Raw genomic sequence first — 14,438 nt, 5'->3', positions numbered from 1 at the left:
GATTGTGCCAGCGTCATCTTCTTTCACCATGAGTTAGCAAATGTGCCTGCCAAGCAGGGCTAAGGGCTCGCGTAGCGAGGTGCCAAGCTCAGCTCCCCCCAGCACGGCGCAGGGCTACACGGCCGGATGCGCTTGCTCACAACCAGCTCTGCAGCTGCCAACAAACCCCGCATCGTCCGGCATAAATGTACTCGAGGATGCTGAAGCAACTCTCACGCTGGCACGGGGGGAGCTGGCAAGAGCTGGTGATGCACTTGAGTAGGTTCTCATTAAAATGATCTGCCTAAGTTATGTCAAGCAGCTAGTCCGGGAAATGTTTCCCATGGCTAGGCAGCAGTGACACAACCCGTTCCTTGATGGGAAGGCTGTGGAAGCCTGGGTAGTCACAGGCTTCATGGGACACTTGTGTAAGTTTTCAGGAGCAGAATACAACTCCGAGCAAGGCAGTATGCCTGTCTTCGTAGCATGCCAGCAGCTCGACCTGCTGCTGTCAGTCTTCCTCGTCAGTGGGAAGCAAAGTTCTCCAAAAGATGTGCATCTACAACTACTGCTGGCTGGGCTTGTACCACTGTCAAAATAGCAAACTCCGCTGCGGGATACTACTCCTAACTACATTTTTTTGTGATCAATGGGACAAATAACAAAAAAAAGCTGTTTAGAGCACAGAAAATTAAAAGGTCATGCAGCCTTGCCAATGGCAGAATCAGCCACAAGAGCTCCCAACAGTTAACCTGTTCCTAAAACTCCTCTTCAACCAATAGTGCTCAGTGCCCAGAACAATCTGTTCTGGCACTTGACTCTCCTTACTATTAGAAAGATTCTTCCAAACTTGTAGTCTGGATTTTTTTGTTCTGTGCACTACAATTTATATTCATAATCTCTAATCCTTTCACCACAGACACGGTGGTGAACGCTGATCTTCTGTAACAGCCTTTAGCTGACCAAAGACTTTTGCTCCCCCCTTCTTCCAATTGTCTCTTCTTTCAGTCAGCCAACTCCCATTTTTTCCCATCACCCTCAGGTGAGTTTTCCAGACCCTAGCCCTTCTTTCTTTCTCCCCTAACTTCTCTTCAGGTGGCCAGTATCTTTTTTAATTTTTATAAGCCAGTTCAAAAGTGCTCATCATCAGGCTGGTCGCAGGTAAACCAAGTTTTCCTCTGCACAGACTGGGGTGGGCGTCCACCCCACTGATGTTCAGGTCCCTAGCTACAAGCCATCACTGGTTTAGCTAACCAAATGTGGCTAGCCAAACCGATTACCATGCTCCCCTTCCCTGGAAGGGATTTCACAGTAACAGCAGGCTATGCTGTGTAACTATATAATAGTTCTGTGTTTAATTTTATCCAAACAAGTTTATGCAACTGCAGTTTATTCCACATGTCCTCTCTTCTAGACTTCAAGCTTAAATAACCCAAAAAGTAATCTTTCCCATTCAGCCTTTTTAATCCTTGCCATAGTGTTGTATCCAAAATTGTTCTATGACTACCACTTCTACAGCGATTAACTAAATTAGTACTGATTGAGCTCCACCAGTGGACTGTTTCACACCGAGCAGAGACTAGGAATTTTGCCACCGTTAGAGAGAGCTAATGTTGTTCAGAACACACGTCAGCAGAGTGGTGACAAAATAAATAAAAAGGATTAGTGGCTCTACCACATAGCCTACACGCTAGTGGTCCTGTTGTACAAGACACGTTTTCTGGACAGCTGGCTAATGCAAGCTGAGCGGCAATTTGCTACTTCAGATTTCAGGCTTTGTATTGTACTTAGGAGGAAATAAAAATTATAAGGTAGTACTGAAATTAACAGAACGACACAGAAGTAAGTACACACCGTACAATAAGTGATTGATGATGTATTTATGCCATTAAGTCATTCACTCATGCATTTTCACAATTCATATGAAGACAGGTTTGCTCAAGTAACACAATTAATATACTAAGCTAACCCCCCCAAAACAGTACACCAGCTTCAGGAGGAAGACCCACATATTACTTTCTATTACTTCTTTTGGCAAATCGGTAGCATGACTGATAGTATCAGGACACTTAGTTTGAGCCAAACTATAGTGATGGTACTATACACTATGCTTTGACTTGAAAAACGTATTTGCTTCATAAGAACGTAATCAGTAGATCATGAACTGATTATTTCAAGTTCCTTAGCTGCTGCTTAGTTAAAATTGCTTTAGAAAAAGAAATTTTAACAAGATTAAGATTACTGATGTATTAAGCAACACTAAAACCAGCAATGCTTAAAATTAACATAAAATATAACAAAACATTTTCAGCCATGTAAAAGAATGCCGCACATACTTCAATATACAGACTATACTGTTACCACAATGAACTTTCTTTTCCAGACTGCTTCAGTATAAAGAAGTTGAAAATTATATATTCCAGCTAACACTTGATTTCTTTCAAAATTAAGAACCTTTGAAACAACAAAGTGTTACAGACATCATATTGGAAAAAGATACAATTTATGCACAGTTTGAGAGCCCAGTTCTTTTAACACACTTGTGCATGTGTTTTACTGACACTCAGTGAGACTGCAGACGTGAATGAACAAATATACAAGCAGGCATTAAAACATTCCAGTTAGACAGGATTCCGGTATTTTAAAACAAACAGTTAAGAATGCCATGGCTAACCAAGGGAAACCACGTAACAAACTGCTGCAGTCCTTTTGCATAGCTAGATTTTTTGGGGGACAAAGCTTGCAAAGAAAGAAGCTGCTCACGGGGATGTAAAAATATCTGAATTTCCTTTTAATATTCGATTCTCACCAAGAACACTGGAAAGCAGGTCTTGGACATCAAGGCAGTGGATTTCCTCTTCTTTTAACAATGAAAGAATCAATTATAAATTTCATAAGTTTCTATTCAAATATTAAAAAAAAAAACAAACTGCAATGGAAATGTTTTGTATTCTGACCTGGACAGATAAGCAGGGAATAAGCATCACACAGCTATCAGATGCTATCACAGGTTACTGCTGTTTAGTTTACATCTAAATGTTTCACCATTAATTATGGAAAATTCTAAATATAGTTGGTCCAGCTCTTCTTACAGATGTAATATAGCAACTGGAAGTGCTATTGCACACCATTGAACATCCACGGCCAGGTTTCCATAAGGAAAAAATGAGTTCTGCAATATTTGCATGCTCTTTGTCTGAAACAAGTCAGTACACCTGTAGTATCCAAAGTAAGTGAGGGATGTTTTCTGAGGTTCTGTTTGTTTGTTTTCCTCTTCTCTTTCTCCTCTCCTACATATTTTGGAGCAGACTCTTTCATTCTGCATCTCTGCAACCCGATCACGTAGTAATGAAAGTAGTAACTACTGATACTGGAAAATAAAAAGATAGTCCTACTAAATTTTCCACCTAAGTTTGATACCTCAGTCGTAAGTCAGCAGTGCGTGTGGTCCCTTTTCAAGATCTAGACTGGTAACTTATTTTTCCAATATTCAGTTACCACTAAGGCATGATGCTATCTAGTCTACTGACTGCCCACAAATTCGCCTAATACTGATTTTTAACCTTTTTTTAAAATTATGCCTGCAAACAGGATTCTGAAAAAGCTATTTTACTTTAAGAACCCACTTCTCTTGTGGTGAACAACAAGATTTCAGGGAAATTCTGAAAATGCTGTACTCTAAAAAAGGAATTTTTACATTAAGTTTTGACAACCTGGAGTGCAAAACTTCCATATACAGAGCAGTCAAATGATTACAGACAAGATGGCACCAACTATGGAGAGGAACTTAAAAAAATACCGTTAATTTGTTTTCTCAGGTAGAAGTGAACTAACAGTTTGGATGTGAAGGAAAGAGAAATGCATTTCCACTCTGTCCTATCTGTGCTTTTAGTCCTTATTCACACTTATTTAAAAAGATCTCATTTAAAACAGTCGTCATGTTCTGCAATGATCAGAGTCATTCAGCTACACTCCAAAATAATAGTGGTGGCTAAAGGAAATCCAAAACACCCTTTAAAGACTATTCATAATGTTTAGAGTTCTGCAAGTCCTCTTGTGATAAAGACTAAATTGCATTCTGAAAAAGGGGCAATATTCCAAGCAAACAAATGTCAATTTCATCAACAACACTTTTGCCTTTAGAACTTTGTCAGAGATCCTCCAACAGGCTAAATTCCCTGCCAGGAGCAATTCTATTCTAACATTGACCAAAAAAAAGATATATATTTCTTTTATATTCACATATTATACATATTTACATTTTTAAATACAGATGTAGAGGGGAAAAAAACCCTGGATACAGATTTATTATCTGCCTTTAAATGTGCCAACAGTTTTTTTTTTTCTTTTGAATAAGTTTACAAGTCCTCTTCAGGTCTGTTGAAAGCTAGATACAGTCCACGTTCCGCAGGCCACCATCCATAGTCAAAGCACCAAATCTAAAATGAAAAAAACCACTGTATTCTTAGGTGATTGACTAGATTATAGAATCAATCCTTAATTGATTATAACTTATTTATGGGTTTTTCTTTTCCCTTGCCACATGCCAACACACGCATTTGTATCTAACTTTTGTATGTGAAAAGAAGATAGAAGAAAGGATACTATGCTCCAAGTATGGGACTGGGGGTGGAGAACAAACCAAAACCAATTCAGCTTGAAGCTAAGCTCAGCTCTACCAGCAATTTACCGTGAAGCTTTCAGGAGATGATTATTTTTATGTATTTTATCATCATTGTAAGAAAAAAGCAAAGTCAATCTGTATGTGATAGTGACAGTACCCTCTCAGGACTGTAAGAAATATGTTGGCCTCTTTCTCTTCACTTTATTTAAGCAATCTGAAAACTGAAAAATCATTCACTCAGATTGGTATGATTCCACAGTTAAAAATTACGTCTAAAAGTGAGGAGTTAAAAGATACCACTGGATTGCTGCAAAAGTATTGTGTTTAAATTCAGAATTAATCTGTCTGTGCAACAGGTATTTTTATTAGCTGAAGATAAGTAATATGAAATAAAAATGCCATGATTGCTGTGTCAGAATGATTTCACAGTAACGTTTCAAGGTTTTGAATACATTTTTTGGTTACATCTCAGATCAACAGTTAAAAAATATATTTACAGTTAAAGAGATTATAGAATCGTCCCTTATTTTAAATTCTGGATCTAAAACGTGTACCAAATTAAGCCTGTTCCTAATATCAGCCCAAAAAGGGAAAACAATTGCTTGCCTTTCCAAAATGTGATTGTTCTCAGCCAGCTCTTTAACAACGCCTTCCATTTCCTCCTTTAGTTTCTTCATACTGTAGTAGCAACAAGCGAAAGAAAGGTTAAATTTTTTATAGGGACAGTTATCTGCTATAATCACTCTCGCTCACCACCACAAGGCTTTCAGCAACTTGTCATTACATACAAAATAAGGGACAGATAACAGGTTGTTTATTTACTTAAAGCTTCCAAATCTGTACCACCACTTTAGCAATATAAAGTTTTTTCTGCAATATAAAATTCTTGCTCTTAATACAGCAATCACTAAGTCAACCGTAATTTTTTTCAATTCACCTGTATAACAGGTATAGAACATTACATCAATCCAATTAAGAAATTCTCACCCAAGAGTCATTTCCACTAACGTGTTTGAACTTGGATAGACTGTATTCACTGCGTGTTTCATCCCACTGGAAGCTGCAAACATTTTCTGTGGCAGAGCATCTTGTAACTGCAGTAGATAAACAGCAGATGTAAGTTACAGTGTAAGTTGCCATATGTATCTTGATGTCCACCTTAAAATCCTTCTCTAAATTCTTTGTTGCTATGATACCTCATAAAATCATTACAGTAGTAAGGTGGCTGATATTCCCCAAGTTGAGAGCATCATGGCAAGTTCTGTATTGACATGACCTATAGTTCCCTGATTTGTTCCATCTTCTTAACTGTCTTATACTTCAATAATAAACTCTCAAAAGGAAGAATTATCTATTTGTTATGTTTGTAGATATCCTAAGGCAACAGGATCCTAATCAATAACTGACTTCAGTAGTGCTACTAAGACACAAACAAACAAGTAAAATGCTGCTTTCCACCACTCCTTAATTGCTTTTACATCTATCAGGTGTTTTTCTTTCATTTATATTTCCTTTATAAAGAACAATCATTTTACTGCATGAAAATGCTCTTATTCTCTCAATTTTGAAGTAACTCTGATAAGTTTGCATCCTGCAGAGTCACTGTCCAAATTTTAACACATTTTCTTTCATGTCACCAGCAGCACTGGTTTAGCGTGTATCCTTAAGCATGTATCTCCCAATCTTGAATATGGGAGTAGTGGTTTTATGCTTCATAAGAGTAGAAACATAATGGTGCTCTACGTGCTCAGATACCATTATGATAACAGTTACATAGAACACTTCTCAATGAACCCACGTCCATTTGCACAGATTTTTTGGGGGGAATGCTAACACTACCAAAAAAAATTCCCCAAACCAAACCCCACTAAAAAACAAAAAACAAACACACCCCCCCCTCCAAAATCAAGTCAGAATTCCAAAAATCACGCCACTCTACGCCAGTCCAACATCAGCAAAGAAGCTACTATAGACCAAATACTACATCCATGCACCCCTATATTTTAATACGACTGCATTAACGTAAGACTCACTATAAACAATACTATTGACATTAAACAATGTGGAATAGTCTTTTATCTATTTTATCTATGAAAATACTTCACATAATTTTGAAGTATTCTACCTCATTTATATAATCCTGGTATTTGGATACCTCTTCTTCAATATCAAAACACTGGTTGGTGAGAGCCAGTAACTGCTTCCTTGTGTGAAGCATTTTCCTAAGAGAAAAAAAAAAGTTTTCTTTTAAGAACTTCCTTTTATAAAAAGTGGTGCAGTGAACATTACCAAATATTAAAGAAATCAATAGCTTGCCTTGTCCAGTCCTCAGCCTTGTCCAAAAATGTATCATACTTATTGACACATTCCTCTTTGAATAGAGCTATGGCTTTTGTAGCATGCAAATACAGCTTCTGCCTGCAACACAGAAACAACTGGAACAGTGTTAAATTGCTTTCAAAACTCCATTCCTCTAACTGACTTTCTGAAGCTTGGAGAAGAGGTATGTGGACTTAAAATCCCTTCAGCCAACTTTATTCATGCTGTTGTAATGTTGAATTCAACACACTGCATGAACTGACGGTTTATGTTTCAAAAATATTCCCTAGCAGGGAGAAAGAAAAATTATTTGAAGCATTTAGTTGCAATTATTTGTATATGAACAAATGGTCAAATGTCTTCTCCGAGTCAGTATTTATCCAAGCAGGTATACTTAAAGGAAAAGGGATTCTAAATGGAAAGGACAGAATTCCTTATTATTTCTTATTTGCCTTCTGAAGACACTTGGAACTAATATATGAATAATACTTTGTGCTGAGTAGTATACATGCAAGAAAAAAACCAGGATTTTTGTGTCAGCTTAAATTTATGACAAGAGAAAAAAGCAAGCAGGTAAGGACAGGAAAGCAAAACAAAACCCAGTTCTGGTTAGTGTTGCAGACAGTAATCCCAGTGTAACTGCCTTACCATGCTATACATTGCACCAGTAAGCAAAACTAAGGGACACTGGGACACTACAGTCTAACACCTGCTTCTGGTATTTCATTAAGTCTTTCATGATAGCTATTGGTTAATCAAATCCTGGCTGGAGTGTAGCTGGATTGTCATCAGACATGCATACCTGTCATTCAACCAGAAAAAATCTGACTTGAGTGCTGCTCCCTTGTCTATCTAGTGGTAAATTTTACAAAGGCCAGCCTCTGTTGCTAATGGCACACAGTTCTTAAAAAAAACCACTGCCATTTCTCTCTGGGGTGAATCAAGTAAAATAAGACGTAGATAGGATCTCAAAGATACCAGAACAATCCCAAGGAGACACTCGTGGTAGAAAATATGCCAGTATTCAAAACTATGAAAATGAAGCCTATTTATTTAAAGTTATTCACATATTAATGCAAGCACACAGTTTGAGTAGTAAAAAAAGCCCTAAAATGTCTTTAATCTGCCCAAGGGAGTGCAGTTTTAAAATGAGCTATGGGTTGTGTCCCAATGTTTGCCTGTTTTCCAACCATATCCTTAAGAACATGTGATGAAATTATTGCTTACATTATCTCTCACACTGAATTCAGTCCCTTGCTGTTGCAGGGCAATTATGTGTCCAAGTCCCTTTCAGCATATCAAGATCTGTCTTACAGGTTTCTTGCCCCTACTGTCCTTCATCTTAAGGCAATCTCCTCTCCATTTGGCAGTTACCCCATTTCTCTTTCACTATGGGAAAATCAAGTGGCATTGTTGTGAGAGTACCAGTGCCTTCTGCATGTCAGCTTTCTATCTGTAATTGCCAGAGAAGCCACACTAGTGGTAGCAACAGCAAGAATTTTTAGAAAATTACATAACTGGTGTCTAAATTCATATAGCACTCAGCAAAGTCTAGGGAACCACTCAACTGACCAGCCACTAGAGAATAACTCAATTCCTTAAACACAAGTGTCTAGCATCATTTGAGATGCACAAGGATATCTTGCCCTGCTTCCGACTGTCCATCCAGAAAGGTGTAGGTTTCCCATTTGTCTTGTGTCCTACCTCCCAGTCTCAGAGCATGTCTCAGATACCTTAGAATCACAGAATCCTTTAGGGTGGAAAAGGCCTTTAATATCATCGAGTCCAACCATTAACCACTACACTACACCACACCCCTAACCACCACATCTACATGTCTTTTAAATACCTCCAGGGATGGTGAGTCAACCACTTCCCTGGGCAGCCTGTTCCAATGCTTGACAACACTTTCAGTCAAGAAATTTTTCCTAATACCCAATCTAAACCTCCCCTGGTGCAACTTGAGGCCATTTCCTCTTGTCCTATCGCTTGTTACTTGGGAGAAGAGACAACCCCCACCTCTCTACAACCTCCTTTCAGGTATTTGTAGAGAGCGATAAGGTCTCCCCTCAGCCTCCTTTTCTCCAGGCTAAACAACCCCAGTTCCCTCAGCCACTCCTCATAAGACGTCTGCTCTAGATCCTTCACCAGCTTTGTTGCCCTTCTCTGGACACGCTCCAGCACCTCAATGTCTCTCTTGTAGTGAGGGGCCCAAAACTGAACACAGTATTTGAGGTGCAGCCTCACCAGTGCTGAGTACAGAGGGACGATCACTTCCCTAGTCCTGCTGGCCACACTATTTCTGATACAAGCCAGGATGCCATTGGCCTTCTGGGCCACCTGGGCGCACTGCTGGCTCATATTAAGCCAGCTGTCAAGGTCCTTTTCCGCCAGGCAGCTTTCCAGCCACTTTTCCCCAAGCCTGGAGTGTTGCATGGGGTTGTTGTGACCCAAGTGCAGGACCCAACACTTGGCTTTGTTGAACCTCATACAACTGACTTCAGCCCATCGATGCAGCCTGCCCAGATCCCTCTGCAGAGCCTTCCTACCCTCAATCAGATCAACAGTCCCGCCCAACTTGGTGTCATCTGCAAACTTACTGAGGGTGCACTCAATCCCCTCGTCCAGATCATTGATAAAGATATTAAACAGAACTGGCCCCAACAGTGAGCCCTGGGGAACACCACTTGTGACCGGCCGCCAACTGGATTTAACTCCATTTACCACAACTCTTTGGGCTCGGCCATCCAGCCAGTTTTTTACCTTAGGGGAACTTAAATCGCATTAGGCATTTGTGTACAAGGAACTGAATCGATCCTGAAACAAGTACGGCAGCATGAGAAGAGCAGCTGTTTACAGTTGCTCAAGAGTTAGTTAGTAGAGTCAGTGGAGCCTAATGGGAGTCTATACACCCCGGTTACATACAGACACTTAATGGTGCCCCTCTCATAAGTGACAATTTTAAACAGGCATGGAGAACTCCATTAAAACTTACTTTGCGTGCTATATTTCCTGGAAGATTAAATCATTCTAGAATGTCATTCAGGTAGCCTATATTTTATCGATCTGTAGAAAATTATCTCTGCCTTAGTTACAAAGTTACTTTACTCTTACTGAGGGCTTTTTTCTCCCTCAAAAAAACAGTAGAAAAAAAAAGTAGTTCCTATAAGACAGTTATGCCCAGATAACAAGCAGGTATTTCACATCTACATTTAGAAGGTCTATCAGTGAAGAAACTCCACTGCCAGAAAGCACCTTATTATCATATGCCGGCACCTCTATGTATTTAAGATATTTAAAGGAAATTTTTTACAAAGCAATCCTAAAAAGGTTATAATTTACAATAAAAACCAGCAGAAGAAGTTATTGGCAAGAGCACCTGAAGGACCTGAAAGCAATCATGGTATTTCCCAAAGGTAACTTCAAAACTTACTTGTCAAACTTGTGAATTTGTTCTTCATTATAAGGAAGCCCTAGGATCAGAGCAGATGACAGACATTACCAGTTTAATTCTGTTAGTTGTATTTATGTAAAACTCCACTAAGTTTACCCATTTCCTATATGGTTTCCTTCTCCTATCCTGATAGGTAAAAGTGGTCATTTACTTCTTTTCTCTTCTCCAGTCTTGCAATCCAAATTTATGGGATCAATAGTGGCATTTCGTTCATATGGGCTTTAAGACTGTACCTCACTAAGACAGACCTACAGACATATTCACTGTTGCTGACTAACTCTCCATTCCTACCACAAATATCCTAGTGGAACAAGGACTGACCTGTCCTTTACATTATAGTTTATGTTAAAAGTGAATCAAGTAAGTTACTTACTTCGTTCTGCTTTGTCTTTTTTGAACTGATAATAAATATCTGTGATGGAACATAGCAGCGCCTGCAGCCTTTCTGGACTAGAGTGACAAAAGGAAGAAAATGAGATATTTTATATATAAACCTGTTAATTAGTTTTATGAACTACAACTCAACGTAGAATTCAATACATATTAAAACAATTATTACAGTTACTCACTTTCTGTCTTTTGGATGCATGCCCTCCTGATTTGCCCAGGTGTCAGCCAGTAAACCACCAGGAGAAAGTTTGTTTTTTATATCTTGAAGACTAGTTTCTATTGAGCCTTGAGAGCTGGAGAGCTACATAAGAGCAAGAAAGTTCAACCTTACCACTGGATAAAGTAAAAAATTACTTGAGTCTGAAAACAGACTGAGCACGTTAATACTATAGACCCATTTATTTCACTGACCTTCATTAAAGAAATATGCCCAATTATCTGCCTAGGCTTTGCTAGAACATGGTATTATTAAAGAAACAATCATCTTTGATGCTGGCATTTCTGTTAGTTAATTTCTATTTTCTTTCAGCATCCCCAACAATAAGTTTCTACCTTTCATATATTCCCTATTTACTTCTACACTTGTTCTTTTGGTTTGTTTAGAAGTCATATAATGACTATCCACATAATTCATACCTTTCTTTCTCCACAGTTCATACAACCTTCAAAATAAAAATGCACTAATCAACTTTTGCTTTTAGAATGGAGAACTTTGTACCTGCTTGCTCCCAGGACACCAGTGTGTAAAATTATTTTCAATTTTTCCTTACTTGTCTGGAAACATGATGCAAATTTCAAAGCAGATCACTCTGAAGTGTGTTTGTATATGTATCATTTTAGAAAGACAATTAAGTAGTTTAAAATTCTTTAAGGAAAGGGAAAAAAACCTTCAAAATATAGTTCATCATTATAATTTTTTACTTAAGTATTTTAGCAAATGAGACTGTATTTCCAGGAAGTTCTTATTATTTTCACTACACTGGGTAAATAAAAGGATTTACTCTGTTTTCAGAAAGATATCCACATCTCAGTATGGGCGTTTTAACAACCTTTGGCAGTCTAGAAATGACTTTGAAAATTCAGAGTTGTTATTCACAGAAAAATCTGTATTATAGTGTATTTGCTTTTTCTTTAGAAACACCATTTTGAGAATGACACGGGCTTTGCAAGATACTTACACGCAACAGTTTTGTGTGTATCTCTGAAATTTCATCCACTTCTGATGCTTCCAAGTTGATCTGCATCAAATTCTCGTATCTGACCACAAAAAACCCCACAGTTAAAAAAGAAAATAAACAAGCAGTGAATACACTCAAAAATATTACTTGAATCTAGAGATTAACCATTACTACCTTTTCCTTTATATGAAATACAGTATCTGTCAAGCAGCAACTCTGAAACAATGACAACCTTTAGTGGCCATTAATAATGTAAACATTTTAGTTATGAAAAAAAAAAAATCCTTGAATTTTTTTGCCTACATTTGAACTGTTAAAAAGAAGTCTGAAACTTCCATTCCTGACTTCTTTATTCTATTCTCATTACTTGTACTTGACAGGCAGTGGAAAACTGTTTCCTCTCATCAAATCATTTTTAAATGGTTACCAAACTAAAGTTACTTAAAGTAGTCAATGACACACAACAAACTAATACTCCAGTGCACCCAAATGCTTTTCTGTGGAAACCTGCTGGAAGGACTGAGTTACCAAAGCCTTGGATTGGTTGAGTTACCAAAACCTTAAAGGCTGGGTTAATAGCACCATCTGTTCGTATCAATACTTCCCATATGACCATAGCTCAAGTGCCAAGTAAATCATTTGGGATTATATTTTTCCTGTTGAGTCTCAGGCACATTTTATTTTTAAAAACACCATCAAAACCAGCTCAGCTGCTTTAAAAAAATACATACTTTGCCCAAGTTCAATACTTTGTTTACCTTTTCAAATAAAAGCTTTGCATTGTCATACTTTGAAGCATAGCCTTGAAAAGGGAGGACAAACAAGAGGAAATGTCCTTTGCTAACTCCATAAGTCTTCTGAAGTCAAATAAACTGAAAATCCTACCCCTTTGTAAGAGGCCAAAAGACCATGTGCAAACATAGCAAATTTCTGTTCACTCCAGTCAAATTGCTGCTCTGAGATACTGCTGAATGCACTCAAGTCACAAATCAGAATCACACAGGTATACTGTTACCTTGCTAGTTTCACTGTTTGGGTTTTGTTTTGTTTTTAAAAGCAAGTATCTTAAAGCCCAGGTGTGTCAGTTTGTACATGTTTGGCATGCACACAGCAAATCTGACAAATCCTTGGGTATCCATAATTACTACGTACAAGCTGTACAATTCGCACATGCATAGCAGCTCCAACATGGCTTAAGTCTATTCTGCAAGCCCAATAGCTCTACATGTGTACATCAATCATGTTGTGGGCATCTGCATTTTCAGAGCAGCCTGGAAGCAAGTTTAGAGAATCCTATGACCAAGACAGCGTTTGAGAGAGACTGGCAGTAGGGTGAACAGGAAAACAACTACCTATAGGAGAATCCTGTGAAGGGTTGGGGTTTAAAGTTTGTATCAGACTGTTAAGAATCACACACCTTAAAGACGGAGCTCATGTTAGTTTGTGGAAAGACTGAACACAATGCTGCAAGGACACATTAAAAGTAGAAAAGAGTGGCTGAGAATTGGACATTGAGTGGGACTCGGAGATGAAACAAAGATCGGGAGAGAGAAAAAATGAAACTTGGAGGGAGAATTCAATGGTGCAATCCCATCTCCTACAGAGAGCACTTGACTGAAAGAGGTAGGGCAGAGGTGTCTGACCATGGGAAAACATTTGTTTCCTTGGAATGGAAGACAAGAGACATAAGTGTCTTCTGTGGTCTTTGAAACATGGAAGTCTCCTGTGCTAAAAATCTAACAATTCTTTAGTTGCTCCTTATTATAATTTTTGTCAGTTTTAAAGAAAGCACTCTAAAAAACTTTCTACTATATAGATCTAAATGGGCCCACATGGGCAACAGTGAGATTCTGTGATACAGACCTCTGCCATTTGAATTAACCAAAATAGAAAAAAATAACATAAAAGTCAGCACTTAAAAAAATTACAGAAGTAGAATTTCCTGTGCAGGTTACTTTTGGCATCCCTATGTGCATGCACTGTGATCTAGTGATATCCTAATGCAGCTTTGGGTTTTGGGTGTTTTGTTTTGTTTTTTGGTTTTTTGGTTTTTTTTTCCTGCAGCTGCTCTATGTTGTACTTCAGCATTAAAATTCCTTCCATGCAGAAAATGCTACGATCTTAAAGCTGTGAAAGGGCCAGTATTTAAAGTAATCTTTAATAAACACACACAAGCAAACTCAGTGACAAAAGCACTAAAGTGCTAATGAAAGGAAAGCTACTTGATTCTTTGTCCAGGCTTTACTATAGCTTCTAAAGTCAACAACAGCAGATGAGCTGAGTCAGAGAAGAAAGGAGAAAAAGAACACATACAATTACTACTCAGTAGTAATTACTTGTTCCCACTAGGTTAAGCAGCAAAATTAACACTCTAATTTGAGTAAAACGTACTACTAAATCTGCTTGAGTCACTGCCATCAGCAAATACATGCCAATTCAAATTTAATTTTTATATACAAAACCCCTGTAAATAAACATAACTTAAAATACTGCT

General features: G+C 38.1%; 1 protein-coding gene across 5 annotated transcripts in view; it reads right to left on the bottom strand.

The window, feature by feature from the left end:
- Positions 1-1,850: 1,850 nt before the first annotated feature.
- Positions 1,851-14,438, bottom strand: part of TBK1 (TANK binding kinase 1) — a 32,610-nt gene continuing 20,022 nt past the window's right edge. For 3 of the 5 annotated variants that reach the window (XM_072862931.1, XM_072862927.1, XM_072862942.1), the window contains exons 13-21: positions 11,945-12,023; positions 10,946-11,067; positions 10,750-10,826; positions 10,356-10,395; positions 6,920-7,021; positions 6,729-6,825; positions 5,591-5,697; positions 5,210-5,281; positions 1,851-4,418 (exon numbers count right to left, since the gene is read on the bottom strand). In XM_072862931.1, the coding sequence (XP_072719032.1) occupies positions 4,367-4,418; positions 5,210-5,281; positions 5,591-5,697; positions 6,729-6,825; positions 6,920-7,021; positions 10,356-10,395; positions 10,750-10,826; positions 10,946-11,067; positions 11,945-12,023 (748 nt within the window). In that variant the 3' untranslated portion in view covers positions 1,851-4,366. Of the gene's footprint in view, positions 4,419-5,209; positions 5,282-5,590; positions 5,698-6,728; positions 6,826-6,919; positions 7,039-10,355; positions 10,396-10,749; positions 10,827-10,945; positions 11,068-11,944; positions 12,024-14,438 lie in introns of those variants that run through there. The other 2 variants (XM_072862950.1, XR_012042733.1) reach the window with 2 other exon arrangements.

The sequence above is a fragment of the Ciconia boyciana genome, chromosome 1, assembly GCF_034638445.1.
Source record: "Ciconia boyciana chromosome 1, ASM3463844v1, whole genome shotgun sequence".
Taxonomy (NCBI): Eukaryota; Metazoa; Chordata; class Aves; order Ciconiiformes; family Ciconiidae; genus Ciconia; species Ciconia boyciana.
The sequence above is the reverse complement of the archived record's forward strand: the minus strand, read 5'-3'. Positions and strand labels throughout refer to the sequence as shown.